At 37.2% G+C, this 25,472-nt stretch overlaps 3 protein-coding genes across 4 annotated transcripts; 2 read left to right on the forward strand and 1 right to left on the reverse strand.

The window, feature by feature from the left end:
• Positions 1-323: 323 nt before the first annotated feature.
• Positions 324-3,777, forward strand: ROPGEF8 (RHO guanyl-nucleotide exchange factor 8). The gene is made up of 7 exons (XM_078321385.1): positions 324-699; positions 882-998; positions 1,084-1,235; positions 1,342-1,416; positions 1,509-1,775; positions 1,960-2,289; positions 3,099-3,777. The coding sequence occupies exons 1-7, from the start codon at positions 468-470 to the stop codon at positions 3,492-3,494; spliced, it is 1,569 nt and encodes a 522-aa protein (XP_078177511.1). The 5' UTR covers positions 324-467; the 3' UTR covers positions 3,495-3,777.
• Positions 3,778-9,861: 6,084 nt separating this feature from the next.
• LOC144571853 (uncharacterized) lies at positions 9,862-13,788 on the reverse strand. Its single transcript, XM_078321238.1, has 4 exons — positions 13,292-13,788; positions 12,456-12,536; positions 11,380-11,616; positions 9,862-10,279 (listed from the first exon to the last, which is right to left on the reverse strand). The coding sequence occupies exons 1-4, from the start codon at positions 13,677-13,679 to the stop codon at positions 10,098-10,100; spliced, it is 888 nt and encodes a 295-aa protein (XP_078177364.1). The 5' UTR covers positions 13,680-13,788; the 3' UTR covers positions 9,862-10,097.
• Positions 13,789-22,011: 8,223 nt separating this feature from the next.
• On the forward strand, positions 22,012-25,117 carry ADCL (D-aminoacid aminotransferase-like PLP-dependent enzymes superfamily protein). Of its 2 annotated transcripts, none has more exons than XM_078321186.1 (5): positions 22,012-22,369; positions 23,078-23,133; positions 23,377-23,555; positions 23,826-24,499; positions 24,786-25,117. In XM_078321186.1, exons 1-5 carry the CDS (start codon positions 22,201-22,203, stop codon positions 24,881-24,883), a joined length of 1,176 nt encoding a protein of 391 aa, XP_078177312.1. In that variant the 5' UTR covers positions 22,012-22,200; the 3' UTR covers positions 24,884-25,117. The 2 variants fall into 2 exon arrangements, with proteins under 2 accessions (XP_078177312.1, XP_078177313.1); XM_078321187.1 differs by having other exon boundaries at positions 24,789-25,117.
• The last annotated feature ends 355 nt before the right edge of the window (positions 25,118-25,472 follow it).

A 25,472-nucleotide genomic window follows, 5' to 3' on the forward strand; every position in this document is an offset into this window, starting at 1 on the left:
CAAAACCAAGTAAAGTGCTTATCACCTCCCATTCATCCCTTCTCTATCTCTTTAACCCATTCTTTTAACACCCTTCCCCAATTTCCTTTATATATAATTAATTTTAGTCTACTTGCCATCCACCAAAGCCTCTCTCTATATCTTTCTTTCATGCAACCACGTTTCAACATTTGAAAGAAATAATAACAAAGGCACAGACATCCCCCTCAATTCCTTGCCCTCTGTCTGTTTGATTTCTTGCCTCATTACACCAAACCAACTAACAGATCCACTTTCTTTGCATTGAAAGAAATACATTGTAAAAGCCTCTCCCTTCCATTATACTCTCTCTCTCTCAACCTTTGGCCTCTAACCTTCCATACTTGTAAATTCCCAATTCTGAATTGTAAGTCAATCCCTAATTAGAAAGGAATGATTTGGGTTGCACCCAATTTCAGCACTACATCTTTTAAAAGGTTATATGTTTGATGGTTCGATTCGGTCGTGGAAATAGCCTTGAGAGGTTTATTAGAAGGGTTAGAAGCTTTGACAGGTCCTCATCAGCGAGTGAATTTGAGATGTATGAAATGGAGGGTCGTCAGTCGCCAGGACCACAGTATGACGGTTCTGGCAACTCAAGTTGGTCGATTAACAAGTCTGAAAGAGCCCCGAGGTCTCGGTTTGCCTCCAATGTGAGCCAACAAGATGGAGCACCATCGGGTAATTTTCAATAAAAAAACATCAGAAATTCATATAGTCAAAATGATATTCAATTTGTTAAACCAGGCCAACATTTAATCTAGTAAATAATGATTTTGCTAATTTGAGCTTGGCTTCAATGTCTTCAAGTTATTGAATTATGTGACTTTTCAAACGGTGTTAATTTGTTTTTGTCAATTCAGACTTACAGCTAATGAAAGAAAAGTTTGCGAAACTGCTTCTTGGAGAAGACATGTCGGGTTCTGGTAAAGGTGTTTCCTCTGCCCTTGCTCTGTCTAATGCTATCACAAATCTTTCAGGTAAGCTATTGGTGTTTCATATCTTTCCAAATTCTAATAATTTGCAACAATCCATAAATGCATTGGTTTTGTCTTCATTGTGCAGCTTCTGTGTTTGGTGAGCACCGCAAACTCGAGCCACTTCCCCCAGAGAAAAGGGTGAGGTGGAGAAAAGAAGTTGATTGGCTTCTAGCTGTAACCGATCACATAGTTGAATTTGTTCCAACTGAACAAGTGAAAGATGGCCAAAGCATGGAGGTAAGATCAAATTTCTTGTTGGTTCTTTAATTTCTTTTAAATAATATAAAGTCAGTTTTTTATACATTTTAATAACCACTATCTTTTCTATTTTTGTCTATTTTAGGTTATGTCTACTCAGCAGAGGAGAGATCTCCACATGAACATCCCCGCGTTGCGTAAGCTTGATGCAATGCTACTCGTAAGAGAAAATCCATCATTTCAAATTTGGAATCTCACTTCTAGACAGGCTAATTTTTCTCAGGGAATAATTTTGTTTGCATATACTTTCAGAGTTACCTTGAAAATTTCAAGGACCAGCAAGAGTTCTGGTATGCATCCAGCAACGACTCTGTCAAAGGGATGGAAGCTAGGAAAGATGATAAATGGTGGATGCCAACGGTTAAAGTACCACCGAGCGGGCTTTCCATTGTATCTAGAAAATGGCTTGAGTACCAAAGAGAATCAGTGAACCAAGTGCTAAAAGCTGCTATGGCTATAAATGCAATGGTTCTTGCAGAGATGGAGATCCCTGAGGCCTACATTGAAGCACTCCCTAAGGTACCATCTCCTGATTTAGACCTTATTTTCACAATCTTTCTCTTGTCTACATTCAAACATACAAGTTTACGAGATCCCTGTTAGGATGTATACCTAATATATATTTAGTAAATGCCAAATATAAAGAAGATTAGATGATCCGCTTTTTAGTAATTACTTTCTCCTTTTTGACAACAAAATGTAGAATGGAAGAGTGAGTCTTGGGGATGCAATATATAAGAACATAACTGATGAGTACTTTGACCCAATTAAGTTCCTCGAGTTATTGGATCTATCGACTGAACATAAGGTAGTCGACCTAAAGAACAGGATCGAGGCATCATGCATAATTTGGAAGAGGAAAATGACCAACAAGGACACGAGATCCTCTTGGGGGTCCATGGGATCGATTGTGAGCTTGGAGAAAAGGGAGCAATTCGAGGAGAGAGCTGAGACTATTCTCCATCTCCTCAAGCAGCAATACCCTGGTGCACCCCAGTCACACCTCGATATTAGCAAGATACAATATAACAAGGTAAGCATCTCTTAGATGCATTTGCACAGTATGGAACTTTCCATGATCCATAATTATAGGCATATAGTCTGAGAATTTATGGTCCTGATAATTGGTCTGAAAGTAGCATCGGCAACAAGTAAAAATTGTATATCCAAGTCAATTGGCTTAATTAGGTCAAGAAAGTATGCATTCTATAAAACTTAAGAGGACATATTAGATCAAAGGATGTCTATTAGCTAAGAGTTGTCCAATATTGTTGTTAGTTGGTGCCAAGGGCAGACCCAGAATTTTCGTCAAGGGGGCAAAAAATTATCGAATTGGATTTGAATAGCTTATTGGATTTAAACCCATTAACTAATTGGGTACTCGATAAAAAAAATAATGATTTGACTTATATTTTTCAATACTCTAACTTATAATTTTTGATATTTTAACTTATAATTCTAATTACTAATCATAATTCAATAAATTTATTTTGATTTTAGCATTAAATTTAACCCAAATTACAAATTAAACAACCAGAGGGGGTAAAAAAATTTCCAGAGAGGCAAAGTCAATCAGTATCGATAGATCACCACTAAAACTCGAAATCCAGAGAGGGGCGGCTGCGCCCCCTGGTTCTATACTGGGTCCGCCCCTGGTTGGTGCAGTGAATTTTCTGGGAAAGCCATTATCAAAGGGGATAAAGAAAAATCACATGTCGTGGCTTTTGCTTCTTACTTCCCTTGCTGAATTCATGAGACATCGTTCACCTTACAATCATCCAGCTATGCTATGCTTGTTTAATTTGGATATAAACTAATGCGTGTTATTTAATTGTTTTTTAGGATGTTGGATATGCTATACTTGAGAGCTATGCTCGAGTTCTAGAAAGTCTAGCCTTCAGCGTGATGTCACGAATCGAAGATGTACTACACGCAGATAACGTTGCCAGAAATCCATCTCTGAAGGACTCGAACAGGAAGAACAATTCAGATACAACTACCGGGGCAGTAAAACTAGACCCGAGGGTAGAGTTGGAGAAATTAAAAGGAGCACCTACTTCCATGACTCTATGGGACTTCATGGGATGGCAACCTGATGAACTCGATATGAAAACGAAGGATGCAGATAACTTCGATGACAGTTTGATCAAGAAGCCTCATGTTGTTGCAGAGCCAAAGAAATTTTCTTACACAGAGAAGGTCGAGACGGGATTGAGGAGCCCCACGGCCCGCCACTAAAAAATGAAATGAAGAAAGGGCATGAACTGAGTAGGAGGCAAAGACTACGGGCTCGCATGTAAATAGACGAGAGGCGTGTTAGAATCACAGTAGAAAATGGCAGTCTCACAGCTTGAGTTGGTTGGTGTAATTCTGCCTTTAGAGAAACAAGTACATTTTTTGACAGCCACAAGGGTGTCTTGATTTGTTTGATTTTTTTAAAATATATTTTGTACTAATGATTCTGTCTACAAATCTGGTGTAATAAAAATCTCTTTTTCAGATGCTGGGAAAATTTAAGCCACTTTTGCTCAAGTTAAGCTCAAAATGTCGTAAATTCATAATATTTGATTAATCTTATGTATGCTTTAGTAGCTGTAAGAATATTGTCAAGAGATCATGATGCATATATATATATATATCAAACACAAAGCTATGATTTAGAACAAACCTTCACATTATGATTTAGTATTATTATTCTTAATTCTTGCTATGATTTATCTGACTCTGCTTAGCGAAACAGAGCAGTAACTAGTAGTTTGAAACAGCCACATAAATCATAGCAAGAATTATGAGTAATAATACAAAAAAAATAATAATGGCATAACAACCCTTTAAGCAATAAAATAACCCAAGAAGTAAATTAAGTGCTATACCAGATAGCAATTTATGGCACTCAACGATCCTTTGACATGCCCTCCACTACTTTTTATAGATTGTTTATTCCTGAAATTCAATTAATTAAATACTTCTTAAAGAAACATTAGAGATCAAAACTTGTTATCTTTAATAAAGTGGTTGACATGGGTACCTTAATGCGTCTTATTATGATATTATATATAGTATAAGTTGAGGGGAACAAGAAAACAATAGTATCCACAGGTACTTGACAAAGAATTTTTTTTAGATATTATAAAAAAAAGATTTTATCAAATCAACTTGATTGCTTTGTTTTTTTACAAAAACCATAAGAACCGAGATATCATTTCGGTCCTAGACGTTTTCACAGATTTCGAGAATAAAAATACATCGAAATTTTTTGAAAATACCTCGGATCGAATTGCCATTTCGGTCCAAAAAAAAATCAGACCGAAATGGCATTTCAGTTCTTATGGTTTTTGTAAAAAAAAAATAATTATGTTGGTTTCATAATTTTTTTTTTAATTATGGTTTATAAAGAAAAATTCCTTGATCAGCCTAAACAACTGGTATGTGATACGCACGTAGGGATTCTGAAAAGAATTAACTAGAAGTTCTATTAAAATAAAGCTAGGAAGCTGTTACGCCTTATCCATTGCTTTATAACAACCAATTAAATGCATACATGTTTTAAGACATTATATTTGCAGTTGAATTTTATTATTGTGATCTGCAAAGAAATAAAGAAATAATAATTTTATGATATTATCACAGACAAATGTCAACTTTTGCCATCAGCGAATCATATTATTAAATTGCTCGATGCAATTTATAATTATTATTGACTTATAAAAAGATATTAGCATTTGAAACAGCCACATATTGACACTTATATTAATATAAGCACAGCTATAAAATATTACCTATAGAGTTTTTTTATTTTTTTAATCATTCCGTTTTTTTTTAATTAATGTCTGAATACATGTTTTTGAAGTTTTTAAGAAAAATTTCTATAAATACGAGATGAAAAATTAATTTTGAATGCATGCATTCAAAATTATCCAAACATGCATTGCATTGTTATGCATTGATAGTCATCATGTCAATAATATTACCATTATTATTTTAAAATATAGGATAATAAAAAAAACTTTTTCTATGAATAAATTAATTAAAGTTTATTAATCTTTAAATATCGTCCTGACGAGGATCAATTGCTTCAAAATTAGTGTCTTAATCCTGCCTTTTTTAAAAGAATAGTAATTAAAAAGCACAAATTCAACTAAATAATAAAATAAACAAAAGATAACGTCAACTTTTACGCTTGCACTTAATGTCATGTTTCTGTTCTATAGTTTTAAGGTATTTTTTTATATACATTTTAGACTTGAAGGACTTCTATTACTTATATATAATATATATATATATATATATATAAAGAGAGAGAGAGAGGGAGATAGGCTAATATCAAAACGTTTGCACCAACTCCTCCCGTGCAACCAAGTGGTTTTCCGATTTTTAAAGTCCAAACGACCGATCCGAACCGTTAGATGTTTAATCCATATTGAAATGTGCTTGGAGACCAAATTTTACATTTTTTGGAATTTTTTTGCTATTTATTAAGATGGTTTGAAAATCGCTGTTTTTATTAAAATTCTGCACCACTGAAAAACAGCGATTTCAAACCATCTTAATAAATAGCAAAAAAATTCCAAAAAATGTAAAATTTGGTCTGCAAGCACATTTCGATATGGATTAAACATCTAACGGTTCGGATCGGTCGTTTGGACTTTAAAAATCGGAAAAACACTTGGTTGCACGGGAGGGGTTGGTGCAAACGTTTTGATATTAGCCTATCTCTATATATATATATATATATCTAGAGGTAGTCTACGGTGAGTTGCGAAGTAAAACGCGTTTCTACTTCACGCTGTATTTTTATTTTGAAAGTCCAAATTACCGATCCGAACCGTTAGTTATTTAATCCATATTGAAATGTGCTTGGAGACCAAATTTTACATTTTTTGAAATTTTTTTACTATTTATTAAGCATTTTTTAAAATTGCTGTTTTGCTGTGAACAGTAAAAAACAGTAAAATTTTCTGGACCATCAGATCAGCGACATTCAAAATTGCTTAATAAATAGTAAAAAAATTCCAAAAAATGTAAAATTTGGTCTCCAAGCACATTTCAATATGGAGAACAAGATGAACAGTTCGGATCGATGTTTTGAACTTAAAAATCGCAAAATATGAGCATGAAGTAAAATAGTCGCTTTACTTCGCAACTCACCGTAGCCCACCTCTATATATATATATATATATATATATATATATAGAGTACGGCTAACGCGCTTCCTCTAGCATATGGGCCGAAATGCTTCCGGTGGAAATTTGAAATTTCAAAATCCAAAAAGTCGATCTGAACCGTTCATCTTCTTCTCCATATTAATATCTGCTTGGAGACCAAATTTTACATTTTTCTGAAATTTTTTACTATTTATTAAGCCACTTTGAAAATCGCTGATCCAATGGTTTTACTGTTTTGTTAAGCCACCGTTAGATCAGCGATTTTCAAAGTGGCTTAATAAATAGTAAAAAATTTCAGAAAAATGTAAAATTTGGTCTCCAAGCAGATATTAATATGGAGAAGGAGATGAACGGTTCAGATCGACTTTTTAGATTTTGAAATTTCAAATTTCCACCGGAAGCATTTCGGCCCATATGCTAGAGGAAGCGCGTTAGCCGTACTCTATATATATATATATATATATATATAGAGTTAGGCTGGGGTGCTATGGATAGCATAGTGGCCTCTATGCTACGGCTCAATATTCGAGTTTTCAAAATCCAAACGGTCGATCCGAACCGTTCATCTTATTCTCCATATTAATATCTGCTTGGAGACCAAATTTTATAATTTTCTGAATTTTTTTACTATTTATTAAGCCACTTTGAAAATCGCTAATCCAACGGTTTTACTGTTTTGTGCAGCCACCGTTGGATCAACAATTTTGTAAAATACTTAATAAATAGTAAAAAAATTCAGAAAAATGTAAAATTTGGTCTCCGAGCAGATATTAATATGAAGAATAAGATGAACGGTTCGGATCGACCGTTTGGATTTTGAAAACTCGAATATTGAGCTGTAACATAGAGGCCACTATGCTATCCATAGCACCCCAGCCTAACTCTATATATATATATATATATATATATATATAGGGTCCGGCTAATTTTCTGCCGGCAGCATTTTAGCCGAAGGTGCTGCCGCTGTTTTTTCTATTTCTTGATGTTCAAATGACAAATCTAAACCGTTAGATGTTTAATCTATATTATAATCTATTTGGAGACCAAATTTTACATTTTTTGTAATTTTTTTACTATTTATTAAGCTGGTTTGAAAACCGCTGATTTCAGTAAATTTCTGCAGCACTGAAATCAGCGGTTTTCAAACCAGCTTAATAAATAGTAAAAAAATTTCAAAAAATGTAAAATTTGGTCTCCAAGTAGATTATAATATAGATTAAACATCTAATGGTTTAGATTTGTCGTTTGAACATCAAAAAATAGAAAAAAAAACAGTGGCAGCACTGCCAGCAGAAATGCTGCCGGCAGCAAATTAGCCACAGCATATATATATATATATATATATATATATATATAAAGAGAGAGAGATATATATATATATAGAGTAAAGCTAGGGTGTGATGTGCTCACCAAGAGAGTTTGGTGAGCACAACTCCAAAAGTTCATTGGATCGACTTAAAACGTCGAATCCAAACCGTTGAAATCCATGTGTTTCATGAGTGATGCATGTGCATGCAAAATTTTGAAAGTTTTGAGTTTATTTGCTAAACGGTCAAGCGGTCAAAGAAATGAACATTTTATTAAGTTAATTTATAAATTGTTTTATATATTCAATTTTTATTATTTCTTTGACCGCTTGACCGTTTAGCAAATAAACTTGAAACTTTCAAAATTTTGCATGCACATGCATCACTCATGAAGCACATGAATTTCAACGGTTTCGATTCAGCGTTTAAAGTCGATCCGATGAATTTTTGGAGTTGTGCTCACCAAACTCTCTTGGTGAGCACATCACACCCTAGCTTTACTCATATATATATATATATATATATATATATATATATATATATATATATATATATAGATAGAGAGAGAGAGAGAGAGTAACTAATATGCATTTGGTAGCATATGGGCCGATATGCATACGATTCAAATTTGAAATTTCAAAATCCAAAAAGTCGATATGAACCGTTCATCTTGTTCTCCATATTAATATGTGCTTGGAGTCCAAATTTTACATTTTTCTGAATTTTTTTACTATTTATTAAGTCACTTTGAAAATTGCTGATCCAACGGTGGCTGCTGATTTTACTGTTTTGTTAAACCACTGTTGGATCAACAATTTCAAAGTGGCTTAATAAAAAGTAAAAAAATTCAGAAAAAAATGTAAAATTTGGTCTCCAAGCACATATTAATATGGAGAATAAGATGAACGTGTGTGTATATATATATATAGAGAGAGAGAGAGAGAGTGTGTGTGTGACTAATGTGCATTCGTATGCATATGGCCTGATATGCATACGGTCCAAATTTGAAATTTTAAAATCCAAAACGTCAATCCGAACCGTTCATCTTGTTCTCCATATTAATATGTGCTTGGAGACCAAATTTTACATTTTTCTGAATTTTTTTACTATTATTAAGCCACTTTGAAAATTGCTGATCCAACGGTGACTGTTGATTTTACTGTTTTGTTAAGCCACCGTTGGATCAACAATTTTCAAAGTGGCTTAATAAATAGTAAAATAATTCAGAAAAATGTAAAATTTGATCTCCAAGCACATATTAATATGGAGAATAAGATGAACAGTTCGGATCGACATTTTGAATTTTGAAATTTCAAATTTGGACCGTATGCATATCGGGCCATATGCATACGAATGCACATTAGTTACACACACACTCTCTCTCTCTCTCTCTATATATATATATATAATTATTTTTTGATATACATTCTAAACTTGAAAACTTTTTATTACTATATTATCTATCAAAATAATTTAATATCTTTAATTAACAGGATGGAGCCAGTGTGACAGGAAGAGGTAGTCTTGATATAGAAAAACTGCATAAGAACCTTATTTTTAAAAATTGCTCTTTTTGAAAAAAAATTACAATAGTATATTTGTAATTCAAAACAATTGTAAGCCTTTCTTACCTTAAATATATGTTCAATGATAATTTTTTTTTGTTAAAAATCATTTAATCATATCAACTATATAATTAATTATTCCGGAGAACTACATTTGCAAAATATAAGATTGAAGAGCCATCTCTACTTTCCATTTAAAAAAGAAAAAGAAAAATGTAAATACCTAATTTATTTCCTAATGCTATATTCATGTGCTTATGTTTACCAGTAGCATCACATCACCATGCAAGAATTGCTTTGGTGTGTGATCACAGCTTCAATCTGCCCAAATTGCAAGCTCAGAGTACCAGTGTCATGTTGTACCGGTTTTTAATTGTATACCAGATTTATATTAGATTGTACCTATTTTATTAGCTTTGTCTTTCAGCTTTTAATTCAGGGGTACTGGTAGAGATATGTACCAGTTTCTAAATTCAGCTTTGTATTAGCACTTTCATTTCACTGGTACGTTTGGTTCAATGGATTATACCTACGGGTTTCTAATAAAAAAAGAAAGAAATCTGCCGGGTTTGTTAATCATAAAATAATAACACACAATCCAAACTGCAGACCTAAGCCCATAAAAGAACCCAAGCAAAGCAAATTTCTCTACTGGTTAGTTACATGTATAATAAGCTAGCTATAAATCGTGTTAGAAAATAACCTTAGCCACCCATTTACATCGGGAAAGAAAAAAAAAAAAAAAAAATCCAAGGAGGCCATTTACACTGAAACTAACCTGAATTTACTCTATGAACATACAGCTCACACTCTGAGCTCATCAGGAAGGTCAAAAATGGGGTCACCATGCTCTAAATAATCATCAGGGCTCTCGTCTTCATCGTCAGATGAAAGAAGTGACGAGCCCATCCACTGTTTAAACCCGTCATTGATGCGTCTCTGCATGTCAGGTGTCATTTCGTTTATCCCTTCCAGCATTTCCAGTCCTAGTATAAAGAACACAGAAAATAGTAAAACTAAATAAATCTCTCTTATCACAATTGTTAATATTGAAACATGAGTAGAACTAGGGTGTTCCAAAGTTCACCAATCTTCTTTGTGAACTCAACTCTAAAACCTATCGGATTGACTTCAAATGACGAATCCGAACCGTTGAAACCCGTCTACTTTACAAGTGATGCGTCTACATGTAAAAATCTTAAACTTTCAAATTAATTAGTATAAAGTCAAGCGGTCAAAATTAGAAGGTTTATAAATTAATTTTAATGCATTCATTTTTTGAACGGTTTTTGACTGCTTGACTCTATACAAAATTAATTTTAAAATTAAAAATTTTTGCATGTAGATGCATCACTCGTATCGTAAGGTAGACAGGTTTCAACGGTTTTGATTAGTCATTTGAAGTCAATCCGATAGGTTTTTAGAGTTGAGTTCACGAAGAGGCTTGGTGAACTTAGGAACACCCTAGTTCTACTCTTGAAACATTTCATTTCTTTTAGTTGCATCCATTTGTGACCAGTTATGGAATAACACCTGACATTTCAAATATTTGGAACTGACCAACAATCACCAACATTTCCTATATATCATTAAGACCTAGCTGTTGAAAACCAAGGGCTTATAATTAACACCTGACATTTTTTCTCAATTCAAGAGAAAATATTGATGTTTCACCCAACGTTTCCTAGCTAGCAACTAACTCCTTATTTGAAGACCAAATCTCATTTTTAATGATTGCAAAAATTGCTTGCTACCAATTTGTTCAAACATATAAGCTAAAACCTCAATCTGGTTGACTTGATTTTTGTTCAGTTTGAGCTTTGGGAAAACAAATACCAAAATGATCATATTATGGATTAAGACATCCAGCAAAATTACTGGAATTTATGGTCTCTATCATAGTATCTAACAGTGCAGTGTTGTATATATACAATCAAAATTTGGCTGCAATTTGCATAAAATATGATAACTCCAATTTTGATAGTAATTTCATACAAAATGGTGTGTTAAGATATATAACACTCCCAAAAATAATAAAATCTACACCACTAACTTTTACAGCAACTAGTTGGTGAACACTTGATACCTAGATTATGGCCAGCATAGTTCCCCTCGTCAAGCACAAGTGCAGCCTTCCTTTTAAGGAAACATGCAGTTCCACCATAAAGGATCACCAGACTCCAGGATGCAATCTCGTAACACCAGAACAAAGATATAGAGCAGCTGCTACCCAGGGTTAGTAGGCTCGAACCGAGAAATAATGCCATGAGGCTGAAGACTATGGCAAATATGCTGTTAATAATTGCTAGGCACCGGACCCCACCTGATTATTGTACCCAGTGTTAGTTGAGTATAAGAGTACAAAAGCTTATTATTATTAGATTTGGAAGGAACATATGTATTGTTTTAATTTGCAGAGGGAGTTCATATCTGACCAAGATTACAGGACCTGCTTTTCTGGTCCGAACCATCCGATCTAAAATAAGTGTGCCAGATCAACCTCATGACATCATTTAGGTACATTAGTTTAGGTTAGGTCGGACCGGAAAAGGCAGGTCCTATGATCCCATTCAGGAATAACAATGAAACAAAGGCAGTGTGAGGTTCACATGTTAGCCTGACCACATGGAATCTGGACTCATTTTTGCATGTAATATGACATTACTTTGGTGAGCAATAATTATAAATCCATTGCATAGCTGATGCTAGCAGTGTGTAGGTTACTAGATGTATATTAGTCTAATATCAATTATGTTCCTCTTTTTCCTCCTTTACTTCCAACTGCTGTTCAAATTCTAAGTTAGTGTCATTTTAAGCATTAGATATATTTTCTTGCTAAAGGAATATAAAAAGTCTGGGCAGGATTGTAAATCTGCTGGTCAGGGTAAGTACTAGTCAGTAACAATAGTTCTCAAAAATTAGATCCCTTCTGGCCTTGCAAAGGACAGTGCAAGGCTGCATGCACCAACAACATTGATGCAACTGAGAATATTAGGATCTTCGGATAGAGAGGGGAGAGAGTGACTTTAAGGCTTCTCTCAATTTTCTATTGCTCAAATCTGAATACAGTAGATTTTCATATCATATGAATATACTCCAAGCATCCAACAAAAAAAATTGATTTGTAATAGGTCATTTCTAAGATCTAAGAGAAAATATTACCTCTTCTAGAAGCGCAGAAACCGTTTTCAACTACTAGGAGAAGGAAATGCCTTCTTGGGGCAGTGTAAGTTACAGCCATTCCTAGAGTGAAACAAAGAAAAAAAAACAGAAGATTATGAAAAGCAGTGATTGATCTCGGAAAAAATTATTATAGTAAGCAAGAAAATACACACAAAAAAAAACACTATTTGCATGTCCTACTTTTTAATGTGATTCTAAGTTCCTTACTACAAGGAAAATAGCGAAAAAGGAACTTCTTCAAAAGATAATTAGCAGATCAATGGAGCTAATATTTCCAAAACATTATAATGCAGGGATTCTACTTAAATTTGGTGATCTTCTAGAACTTAGTATGAAGTTTCACTCCCAAGTTGACATAACTAAGCCAAGGATCGTAGTACAATTCAGTACGGTTGTAATCTGTCTGATACTGAGCCTAACTGACATAATGAATTCCCCAATACAGAAGGCTGCACTGAATTGAGTAATCCAACCATGTTTTATCCAAAATTAAAGAGGTACAACCTAACTAACAAAGAATTGGTATCATTTGCCTGAAAACAAATAGATGCTGCCTTATAGTTCTCTACCAACAGGTACCAAACCTGATCAGCCTAACTGCAAACTAGACGAAATGTCAGTTCCAACTAGCCATTTTAGTTTACAGAAGTGCAAAACTGGCACGCACCTAACAGTCTAGACAAAATCACATATTGCCTAGGTAAGGCACTAGTACAAAATCAGGTACCACCTTACCAGTATAGTACCAAACTACCAATTGGTAACAGGCAAGGTATTTACAAAAGCCTAATCCCAGGAGAGAAAGCACCACCAACCTGCCATTAAATACAAGACCGAGGCAAAGAAGACAATTGCCGAGGGAAGGAACACAACCAGCCAATAGAAATCGGCTGCCTCCTCCTCGGTTATATAGAAGGTGCCACCTTGGCTCCTGTACAGCTCAGGTTGCTCGGTCGAGTTCACAGGCAGCGCCTCTTCAAGCTGTCTCCTTGCCCGACAGAATGGCCGCTTGCTCGGCTCTGAAGGGAACACGATGTGCAAGCTTATGACCGCCGGGATGAGAATGGAGAGAAACAGAAGAATAGAAACGGAGAGGATGAGAGGCTTTTTGAGCCGGGACCATGTGCGATTCTCCTCGCCGAAGGTTTCATGCCGTTGGTTAGGTACGAAGGCTTGGCGGAGCGCGTTACTGATCAACGCCATTTGGCGAGGAATTGACAGTTGATTGCGCCTTTTGTTTAGTCTGGGATTAGCAAGTGTAGGAATTAGAAAGGGAACTTAGCGTGAGAGAGAGGAATCGAGGAAACCGGATTGATCCAGTAATCGGGTTCACCTTGGTCCTCGGACAAAGGAACTAGGAATGAATGAAAGCGGATCGTATAAATATATCCGTGATCCGATCCTTATTGGATACGAATAGTTCTATCTATTGGATTGGATCACCCCATATCCAATATTTAGATAGTTGTAGACTGACCCCTGTTCTTCCGTTTTTTTTTATGTACCACCCTAATAAATAAGAATTAAATCAATACCATCCGTTAATTCCGAATTAAGATTCCGCCACGTTCGCACAGTAGATCTGCGAACGGGTCGCTACCCGTTCGCGTAATAGATAAGCGGCCTGACCCGTTCCCGACGACCCTTTCCCGACGACCCGTTCACGACGACCCGTGCGCGTAATAGATCTGCGGACGGATGACCTGTTCCCGACTTGACCCGTTCCCGACGACCCGCTCCCGATGTGACCCGCTCCCGACGACCCGTTCGCATATCAGTTATGCGTACGTGGCGAATCCGGATAAATACCGCTGCGCAGTGGTTTTTACAGAAGCCCTGTCGCTGTCCCTGTCTCCGCACCGCCCAGCACAGTAAACAGGTAATTTTTTTTTTTATTAGTTTAATTTTGTTAAATAATTTAATTAGTTTAGTTTTAGTTAGGTAAAATAATAATGACTTGTTTTAGGTAGATCTGACAGTGAATGACTTGTAAACGAGGCAGATCCGGAGTATTTTTATTAGTTTAATTTTAGTTAGGTACCAAAATAATTGTATATTGTAAATTAGATTAATTTTTTTTTCTAGTTTTAGGCAGTTTATTTTTGTTAGGTACCAAAATAGTTGTATATTGTAAATTAGATCAAATTTTTTTTTGTAGTTTTGTAAATATTTGTGTTAATTAGATCAAAATAATATATTGTCTATGGTTTCTCATGTGTAATTACAATATGTTGATATTATAGTAGTATTATGGTACCAAAATAGACATTTTTTTCCAATGAACAACATAGTAAGCAATCTGATTAAATAGTAGTATTATAGTAGTATTATGGTACCAAAATAGACATTAATTAAAATTGTCTATGGTTTCTCATGTGTAATTTATAATATACTATTATTTGTGTATAATTTTTATTAAATAGTAGTATATTGTAAATTACAGTAAAATAGTAGTTTAGTTGGGTACCAAAATATTTGTGTATTTAAACCAATTTAGAATTGTGATTGTATGTAGAATTTAGAAATTATATTTAGAATTTAGAAATGTACCTATTTAGAAATGTACCAATTTACAAATTGACAAATTTAGAAATGTTGTATTTAGACCAAAATAGAGTATAAATGCACCAATTCAGAATTTATTTTTTTCTGAATTAGTGTAGATTGTAATATTTTTTACCGATTCATTCAAGAATGGTGATATATTATTGAATTACCATAGATATTTGTAGTATTGTTAGATTTGTACTATTTGAAATTATCAATAGAGGTCAAAATTGATAAAATTGTTTAATTTGTTGTTAGTATGGCGTCAACCAGCGGTACCAATCAAAATCGGACGCAAGATGATTTACAGTTAGATTTATCACTGGCCCGTCACGTATTTCCAAATATGACGGAAGAGAGTATCAGTCCTCTTTGCTGGTATAAATTCGAGAAGCACAAGATGAAAAACGCATATGTAAGTTTTTGTTTTGAGAAATGCAAATAATTTTCATTTTCATTTAGATAAAAATAGGTAAGTTATATGTTTGTTTGTTTTGAAATTGAATGTAGACTCATACCTTGACGAATACGCGGAACAATCAGATGAGTATCCTCTACGACGACCGATACGCTCCCGTGTTGAAGAGTTTGGGTATGTGGCATGTCTCACAGCTGACCCCCATTGTCGCAGATGTCGCTCTTCTATCTGCGTTGGTCGAGAGGTGGCGGCCGGAGACACACACATTTCACATGCCTATCGGAGAGATTACGGTGTCTCTCCAGGATGTCAGTTGTCTCTGGGGACTGCCTATTACTGGACGGGCGGTGACGGGTGTGGAGTACAGGGACTTCACAAAGGACGTTGAAGAACTGTTGGGACCCAACCTGATGAATGAAAGGTCCCTCAAGAGGTCGAAGGTTGCATCGAAGAATGACATCAGTATCCCTCTTTTGCGGGCGGCATTCAGGTAAGCATTTTTTTTGTAATAGTAAGTATTTGATTGTGATGCTTCATACTCTGTACTAAATTAGTTCGTACATGTAGTGGAAAATTAGAAGAAGATGCGCCTGAGGAGAAGATGGATCGGTGGACACGGGCTTACATAATGGAGCTGTTCTCTTGCTGGTTGTTCCCAGATTCCTCTGGGAACACCGTCCCTGCTTGTATGCTGCAGTGGCTGAGGGACTTGGATGACCCTCCACAAATGAATTGGGGTGCGGCGGTCTTGGCATGTCTGTACCGAGGCTTATGCATTGCGTGCCGGGTATAAATTACTCTCTCTTCTTATTGTAAATAATTTGTTTTCTCTTATCGAATTTAAAAATAAATGCAAATTGTATAAAAATAGGTCGACAAACAAGGTCTGTACGGACCGATTGGTCTTCTTCAGCATTGGTCGTGGACGAGATTTCCATTTGGTCGTCCACAACCACTAGACGAGGGTTGGGTTCCAGACTGGGGTCGTCCGGACGGGGAGACCTGTCCTGCGTATGCTTAGAGATTCTGCGCTAGAAAGACCTTTGTCGTGACCCCTCACGGCAAGCCTTCGGGAGTTTTCTTTTTCAGAACTCAATTCGAGCAGATGACTCCAGATCTACATGTCGAGTGGCGACCGTATGATTTTCGCGTCACAGTGTATGAAGAAGATGAAGAACCTTACTCTTTCCTCACAAAACTTCCTTCGATCTGCAGTCGCGAGCGAGAATACTGGTTTGCTCAGGTGCGACTAGATTTTTTTTATTTTCTAGTTTACAATTAATAAACATATTGTAGTTTAAAATTGAAACTTAGACACATAAAATATTTGCAGGTGCCGCTTATCTACTACCAGGTTGTTGAGCATTATTACCCTGGACGGGTAATGAGACAGTTTGGTATGGCCCAGTATTTTCCAGTCCCGGATCCTATCACAAAGGACGACTGGTATGATCTTCACCAACCATTATGCACTACGGTCATGAAGGATTGGCGAACGGAGCACGCCTTGCATGTACAGCGACTGGAGGCTATGAGTCCGGATGACATGGTTCCTGATATGTACCAGATTTATGCTTTCGAGGAGTGGGACCAGCAGTATCGACAGTGGTACCAGGAAAATTGTGCATTCACGGTGTACATGTTCGGTCTCATGTCAGAGGTCAATAGGAAGCCGCTTCATGTACCACGCGACACGACTACCCCCCAGTATGGTTTCATCCCTGGCAGTGGTCCGGCTGCACAGATTGTAAGTTTTTTATATTTTCTACTATATTATTTCAATACAGTTATGGTAATCATCTTTTGAAATATTGATGAAATGGTTTATTCACAGGTACTCATGAACATCAAGGCAGTTCTGAAAGCTGCAAGATATGGGATCACAAGAGGCTGGAAGAAGGTGGGGAAGGTGATGTTGTGCATATCTGCACCTCCGGTGGTCGTCGCGGGGTACAAAGACCAGCTAGACAAGATCCTGCGGCTAGCAGATCTTCCAAGATACGAGGATTTGGCAAATATGAATGATGAAGATTCTGCAGAGCAGATGAGCACACCAGAGCCGGATCTTTCAGAGATCTTGTCTGCACCGACGCCTGAGGCAGCATTTCAGAGTTTTGGAGATCGAGTGGTACGTGCATTTTTCTAATAACCTACTTATTGAGAAACCAAATTATTCATTTATTAACAATCTATTTTCAGGGAGATGAGCCCCGGTTCGAGCCATCACAGGATTTTGAGCCGACTCAGCCATCGCAGGATTTTGAGTTTGACGTGGGTTCGACATATGATACCATATACACTCAGGGTTACTCTTATCCTCAGTTTCACACACAGGATGATCCACCACCAGAGGACAGTGCAGCAGTGTACCAGACGGAGACAGCTTCATCCTTAGCAGAGACTGCTGTAGCTTCTATTTTTGGTCCTGTTCCTAGCTCACCTGAGGAGGTTTTGTTTGGACATATACAGGAGGAGACCCCACCACAGCCATCGCGGCAGTATACGCCTGCTTTCAATTTCTTAGGTTCGGAGATTGAGGAGGTACCGGAGGAGTTGGGGCGCGGTAAGAGACATAAGATCAGGAAAGACCCGTACACACCATCGACCAAGTAGTTATTCGGACTGTTATGGCTATTTGGACTTTTTGTTCTATTCGTACTGTTTGGACTGTTATTTAGTTATTATCATGTTATTCTGACTGTTGTTTGGTTTATGCTTGCTACTATATTATCTAGTTATCATGTTATTCTGACTGTTATTTGGTTTATGCTTGCTACTATATTTCTTAGAATTCGAATAACGAAAAAAACACAACTTCTACTACAATAAAAAAACGGCATAGGTTCGGATAAAAAAAAAAAACACAATTCTACAATAAAAAAAAACACACACAATTCTACAATAAAAATTAATATATAAATTCCTGGCTAAAATCACAACTTCTACTACAATAGAAATACACAACTTCTACTACAATAAAATCACAACTTCTACTACAATAAAAATTACCCTATTGCGTATTTCCTCTCGCATCCCTTCTTCTTCTCGCATTCCTCTCGAGAGTTTCTCTACTGGTTCGGTGACCCTTTCGTCATCCTTCCAATACATCCATCCACATTTGGATCCGGTTGTGTCGTCTCCTACCCAATTTTACCAACCGATGCTCTGGAACTAAGAGATCTCCTTCGTGCACCGGCCAATCACATTGATTGTCATACACATGGAATTGACCACTCCATGTGTCTATGAGTGTTTGAATGTTGTAATAATAATTGACGAAGTCATTTGGATTCAAGTTCCTATAATGTTAACACATTAGTAAGTAGTACCGTCCCTAATATGAAGTTTCAAATTAAATAAAACATAATTTTACCTTAAACGACACACCGCCATCACATGAACACATGGTATTCCGCCCATCTGAGGCTTCTGGCACTGACATTCCACCTCATGATCGTTTTTCAGAATTACCTTGTACCTGCAGTCGCTAGACGTGTGTACCCATCTGCCATTCTCCATGTCAAAATTAATCTTTTCGCCATGTGAGGTCACCATAAATTCATTATGGCCGAATGCAAGCGTTGACATTTTTTTAGTCTTCTCAATGTGCTTATCCAGCTTCTTATGCACGCGAGTGGAAAAAAGCTGACCCGCTGCTTGCAATTGCACAGCCGTCTCACTTCTTTGCTCAAACCAGCTGACACACTTGTAGAATGTCTCCTCAATGATTGCAGCAACTGGTAATCTATGAGAAAACAATAATAAAACAATAATTAAAATTACAACTAAGTGCAGAAAATAATAATAAAAAATAGGAGGATTACAAAATACAAACCTGCGAGAAGTTTTGAAGACATGGTTGAGCGATTCGGAACCGTTGCTAGTCATTATTTCCCAGCGAGATCCATCATCCATAGCTTGATACACCTTCCATGGTTTAGGCAGTTCTTCCTCATCATTTTCATTATATTTGCCACATGTATCCAAATAAGCCAACCAAGCAGGATTTCGCCTCCCGATTGCATCAAGTCCTTCTTGCAATCTTCTTCTCTTCTTCTTTTTAACCATAACCTTGAAAAAAGTGGAAGCTACCTTATCCTTAGTGTGCTTTCCAAAATTCTCAAACACATGTTGAGAGCAGTAGCGGTGAGCACACTCTCCTTTCTCCTCACACCAACCCAAATCATCTTGAATAAACACCTTTTTTATGCCCTTATGTCGGTCAGATACCACACACATGTATCTATTTCGCCCAATTACAAACTCCCGCACCCACTTCATGAACCATCCCCAATTCTCAAAATCCTCGTTCTCTACCAGTCCAAATGCTAACGGGATTAACTGATTCTCTGCATCATATCCGGTTACAATTAACAGCTTACCCTTGTATCTGCCAGACAAGAAACAAGCATCGATACTGATGACGGGTCTGAGGTGACCGACTGCGGCAATACATGGTCCCCATGCCCATGCTGCTCTCATGAAAAAACGATACCCTGGCTTAGTGGTTGGCTTTGAAACAATTTTATATTGGGTTCCCGGATTTGACCTTTTTATTGCCTCCAACAAAGGGACAATCAGCCCGTAAGACCCCTCCCAACTACCAAAGGCCCGAGCAATTGCTAACTCTCTACCACGCCATAATTTGTTGTACTTTGGAACAATACCCTCGTACCTTTCAGCGCATAAGTCAGCGACTGCCCGGATAGAAATATCAGCATTTTTTTCCAATGACAATTTTATACAGTTGGCGACCATAGCGGACGTCAACTGTGCATGATCTAACCTGGATGCCGATGCATGACATGTGTGCTTAGCCACATTCTTCGTGATGGCCCAAGTATTACCAAAGCCTGTAGCCCTCGCAACCAACGCCCACCTGCACCGGGCGCTAACACACTTGTACCTCAACCTAGTGGTATCGCTGTGTGTATTTTTAATCTCCCTATTTTGTTTGATGTGCCAGTGGTTAATTGTATCTTTCATCTTATCCTTGTTGTCATATGTCATCCCCTCTGACAATTCATGTCTTTCTCCCTTTTATTGTACAAAAGAAACAACAAAAAATAAACAACATCAATTTAATAACAACATTTTAATAATTAAATTAAAATTAAATATAATTTAACAAATATACCTCACAAGTCGCAAAAAAAGAGCTATCGGCCTCTCCAAACCCTGATGTGTCATGAAATTGCTCAAACGGATGTCTTTCCCCACGATCCACTATAGGCCACTTCCGTCTACCAAGCACAGGAATACCAGTATCCTCATCACTGTGATCTGATACCCCACCGTCCCCATTATCATCCCAATTAGCCTCTGCCTCCATTTCTTCAGGATCATCGTACGTATTGTCAGCATAATAAAGCCGTTCAGGGGTTTCAGATCGCTCCCTTTCAGATTGGACTCGGCTAGAGGACGAGGATGGAATCTGAGATCGACCCCTGTCAGATTGGACCCTACTAGGGCCCGCTACACATGGGGCCCGACTAGGACCCGTTACAGATTGCTCGAGCCCCAAACCCTGAGTCAACTGCAACAATTGCCTAGTATTCTGTCTGGAGTTATGTCTAGAGTTTTGTCTGGGGTTGGCTACAACATATAACTCCAGGAACTTGAAAGTCATATTCATTGTCATTTGGACATATAACTGCCAACTGCTATCGTCTTGTACCGGTAGCTGTTGGAACCAGGTTTGATTGCCTTGGCCAATATTAATTCTTGCGGTAATTATCAGTTCATAATTACGGTGGTCAATACCGAGTTGTTGGTACACTTCCCTATTTAAACCTCTAAAATCCAAATCAGGCCGAATATTAAACATTTTCGGCACTTGGTGGCTATAATAAGCGCCATTTGGTCCTTGTAATACTTCACCATCAAAATAACAAGCAATTCCAATCATAATTTGTTGAATAAACCTAATAATAAAAAATAACTAAATTAAAACAACTACAAAAAATAAATTTAAAAAAAAAAGGATGAAAAGGAAAAAAAACCTACCTATGCAGCAGCTTCGGTGAAAATGAGGGTGTAGAATGCTCTGCAGAACTGATCTTCTATATAGGGAGAATCTGCCACGTGCGCAGATCAATAATGCGAACGGGTCAGTCCGCCGATCTATCACGCGCACGGGTCATCCGTCCGCAGATCTGTTGCGCGCACGGGTCGTCGGGAACGGGTCGTCGGGAACGGGTTAGTCCGCTTAGCTATTATGCGAACGGGTAGCGACCCGTTCGCAGATCTACTGTGTGAGCGTGGCGGAATCTTAATTCGGAATTAACGGATGGTATTGATTTAATTCTTATTTATTAGGGTGGTACATAAAAAAAAAACGGCCTGTTCTTTTCCTTTGGGAGTACTAGAATTCGTATCCTCTGAGATATCTCATATTTTGCGTGACTTTTTGGAAAATCTCAACCGTTTAAATAAGTTCTACACGAATCTCAAAGCTCTAATAATAGGACCCCTGCGCTATCCCCGAATAGGCACCGGACACGTCGGTCACACAAAATATGAGATATCTCAGAGGATACGCACTCGGAGTACTAAAATTAACACTAGTTTAAAAAGTGCCAACTAAAATTATCGCTAGTTTCCTTAAACAAATAGAGTTTGTTGCTTCATTGGAAAATCCAGCAGCAACAGCAACCACTGCACAATTACTAATTCCACTTCTTCGTTTTCCCCTTTCTTCGTTAACTAGAGAAAAGGAAAAGAATAATTCTTTCTCTTCTCTGAAGAATATAATTGACGATGGCCTCAATCCCTGGCTTCGCAGGGCAATCCATGGTTGGAGCACGATCAACAGATACGATCAGATCTCAAAGATCATTTTTTCTTGTGGGAAGTAAAAGAATTGCATTAAAAGGCGTCGAAATGCCTCTGCGCAAGTTTGGATCTCTTAAAAGCTCTGATCGGATGGGTAAGTGTTTAGTTTGGTCACTATTTGGTTAGTAGAATCTTGTGGTTTGAAAACGGTCCGGTCCGGTCCAAACCCGGCCGGGCCACGGGTTCAACGGGTCGGGTCACACGGGTCCGGTTTTTTTAGGCCAATCCAAACCCCTCAATCCTTGGTTCCCATGGTCCACGGTCTGGTCCAGTCCTAGGTCCGGTCCAGAGTGTGTGTGTGTTTTTTTTGGGGCAGGGGGCAAGGAATTGGTAGCCGTTTTAAAAAAAAAAAAAAAAAAGTTGAATTCTAGGGGTTGGGGGGTTGGGAAGGGTTGGAGGGGGTTTAGTACGGGTTGGAGCGAGTTGGAAGGGTCAAGTCCGGTTTAGAGCGAGTTGGGATGGGTTGGAGCGGATTTAGTCCGGTCCGGGTTGGGACGGGTTAAGTCCGGTCCGGTTCGGTTCACGGGTTGGAACGGATAAGGTTTAGCACGGATTGGCTAAAAAAATCTTGAACCGAATCCTTGTTAGACCCGTGCCTAGCAAAGGAGCAGTCCAGTCCGGGTTTGAAGGACGGTCCGGTCCGGTTAGAGTCCGGTTCACGGGTTGGCTGGTTCGGTCCTAGACCGGGCGGGTTTTATCACAACACTAGTAGAATCTAGTAATTGCAAAGTAACCCAATAATCATATTTTATTCTATTTTCTTCGTTTCTTTTATTTATATATATATTGTTTGACCTTACAGGACCTCCACAGGCTTGTAATACGTCAGTTGATCTTCCTCTTTTATCCATGTCTGAGGTGCTCGCTCTGGCTCAATTAATATACTATTGATTTATTTATATCCATGAATTTATTTGAACAGTGCTCAATTTATATACTATTGCTTACATGTGGCTTTTCAACTTAAAAATATATAGTCGTAGTAATCATCTATTACTATTAATCAGTACTAATTTCTGATAAGTACTTAACCTTATGAAGTACAAGTTATTTGAAGTACTTCATTTTAATCTCTGCTGATTGAGTTACATCTAAATTAAGGTCACAGAAAGACTTGCGGCCTTCCATGTAAGTGGGGCCCGCAATCAAGAATACACTGCCATGTACTCAAGCATAGTCGGTGGAGTGACTACAAATCCTGTTGCAATGGTGATACCTATGGATGATCACATGGTCCATAGAGGCCATGGAATTTTTGATACTGCTGCTATTATGGATGGGTAATGATTATTAACAGTACTTCCATAAATGTATTTAAAAAAAAAAAAAATAGGAGGGAGTCATTGGTTCAGGAATTAATTTGGGTTAAAGTGTTAAAATTTGGTCGTGAAATAAAAAAAAAATTGAGATTTGGCTAAAAGCTTTTAGTTTCTTGCAATTGAGATATCAAAATGTTTAACTTGTGCAATCATTGTAGCATTATAATCTCTTAGCTATTTATGATGATTTTCTGGATGCTTGTTTCAGACTCTTATGTTTCATCATTACAGCCACCTCTATGAATTAGACCAACATCTAGATCGGTTTCTTCGTTCTGCATCAATGGCCAAGATTCACCTACCCTTTGATCGGTCAACTATGAGGAGCATTCTAATCCAAACTGTAAGTATGTCTAAATGCAAACAGGGTTCACTTAGATACTGGCTTTCTGCTGGGCCTGGTGACTTTCAACTCACTCCTGCGAGCTGTATGAACCCGGCTTTCTATGCAGTTGTGATCCAGATCCAGTCCCTTCCTTCCCCTGCTGGTTGTAAAGTCATAACATCTACCATCCCCATGAAACCACTAGAATTTTCAATAATGAAGAGCACTAACTACCTCCCGAATGCGCTCTCCAAAATGGAGGCTGAGGAAAAAGGCGCTTATGTTGGGATTTGGTTAGATGAAGAGGGATTTATAGCAGAGGGACCCAATATGAATGTCGCATTTGTGACCAAAAAAAAGGAGTTGATGATGCCGAGTTTTGACAAGATTCTTAGCGGGTGCACAGCGAAACGGGTCTTGGAACTGACAGATGGGCTTGTGGCAGATGGGAGGCTTACAGGGGTGAGAGTAGGGAATGTGACTGTTGAAGAAGGGAAAAAGGCCGAGGAAATGATGCTTATTGGAAGTGGGGTAATTGTGAAACCAGTTTTGCAATGGGATGATAAATGTATTGGTGACGGTACGCATTTTGATTTTTAAACTTGACTATTTTCTTCAATATTGAAAGCTTAAATTTCAGAAGGTTACTGGTAGACAAGCTACTGATAAGGGTTAGTGGAAAATCCAAAAAATGCAAAAGGATGTTTGCTAATTCAATTAATAGCCTGAGAAAGAAAGAGCTTGCTACCATAATGCTTACCATTGAAAGTCCAGCAATGACCATCATGTACCAGTACTACTGGTACTGTCAAACTGAGATTTTATAGTATTTTATAATGATTTTCTATGACTTCTTTATGACAAAGCAGGCAAAGAGGGGCCAATAGCTCGAGCACTTTACAATCTTATTGTTGACGATATGAAATCAGGTCCATCTACAGTCCGAGTACCTGTTTCTTACTGAGGCCGTCAGATTCGAATCTATGATATTTTTCTTAAATAAATATCCAAAATTTTCTGGGGACACAACCTGCTGTGCAACATAAGCAGTGCATTATATAATGTTCAATATTTATGACTTATGAGCTCGGTGTAATTATTGAGCATGCATGATTGAATATATGGCTCAATTTTTGTATTATACCCAACTAATTATTAGGCTCATACTCTGCCAGATGACCAGATCCCATTAACCTTGCTTGTGTAGTTGGTGCCTGGTGCTGTGGTGTTACTATGTTAGTATAATTTTTTTTTTCTTTCCTTTATGGATTAGTTGTGTTAGTGTATCGAAATTGTGACATGCGGCCATGATATCTATGGTTTTATTTTAAATAAAAAATATATTATTGTTGGTTTTGCAGTCCGTTTCACATACATATAAAGGTCCTTAAGGTAATATTTATTTAAAAGTGATTCTAGCACACATCCATTTTATAGTACCAATTAATTTGTTTTACAACTTTTGTCTAGTTGTCTAACTAGGAAAAAAAGGTTGTAGATGTGTATCAATTGAATTTGGGGTATATCAATTTTGGTTGAATTTGAAACTTGTT

This window comes from Carex rostrata, chromosome 19 (assembly GCF_964058835.1).
Source record: "Carex rostrata chromosome 19, lpCarRost1.2, whole genome shotgun sequence".
Lineage (NCBI taxonomy): Eukaryota > Viridiplantae > Streptophyta > Magnoliopsida > Poales > Cyperaceae > Carex > Carex rostrata.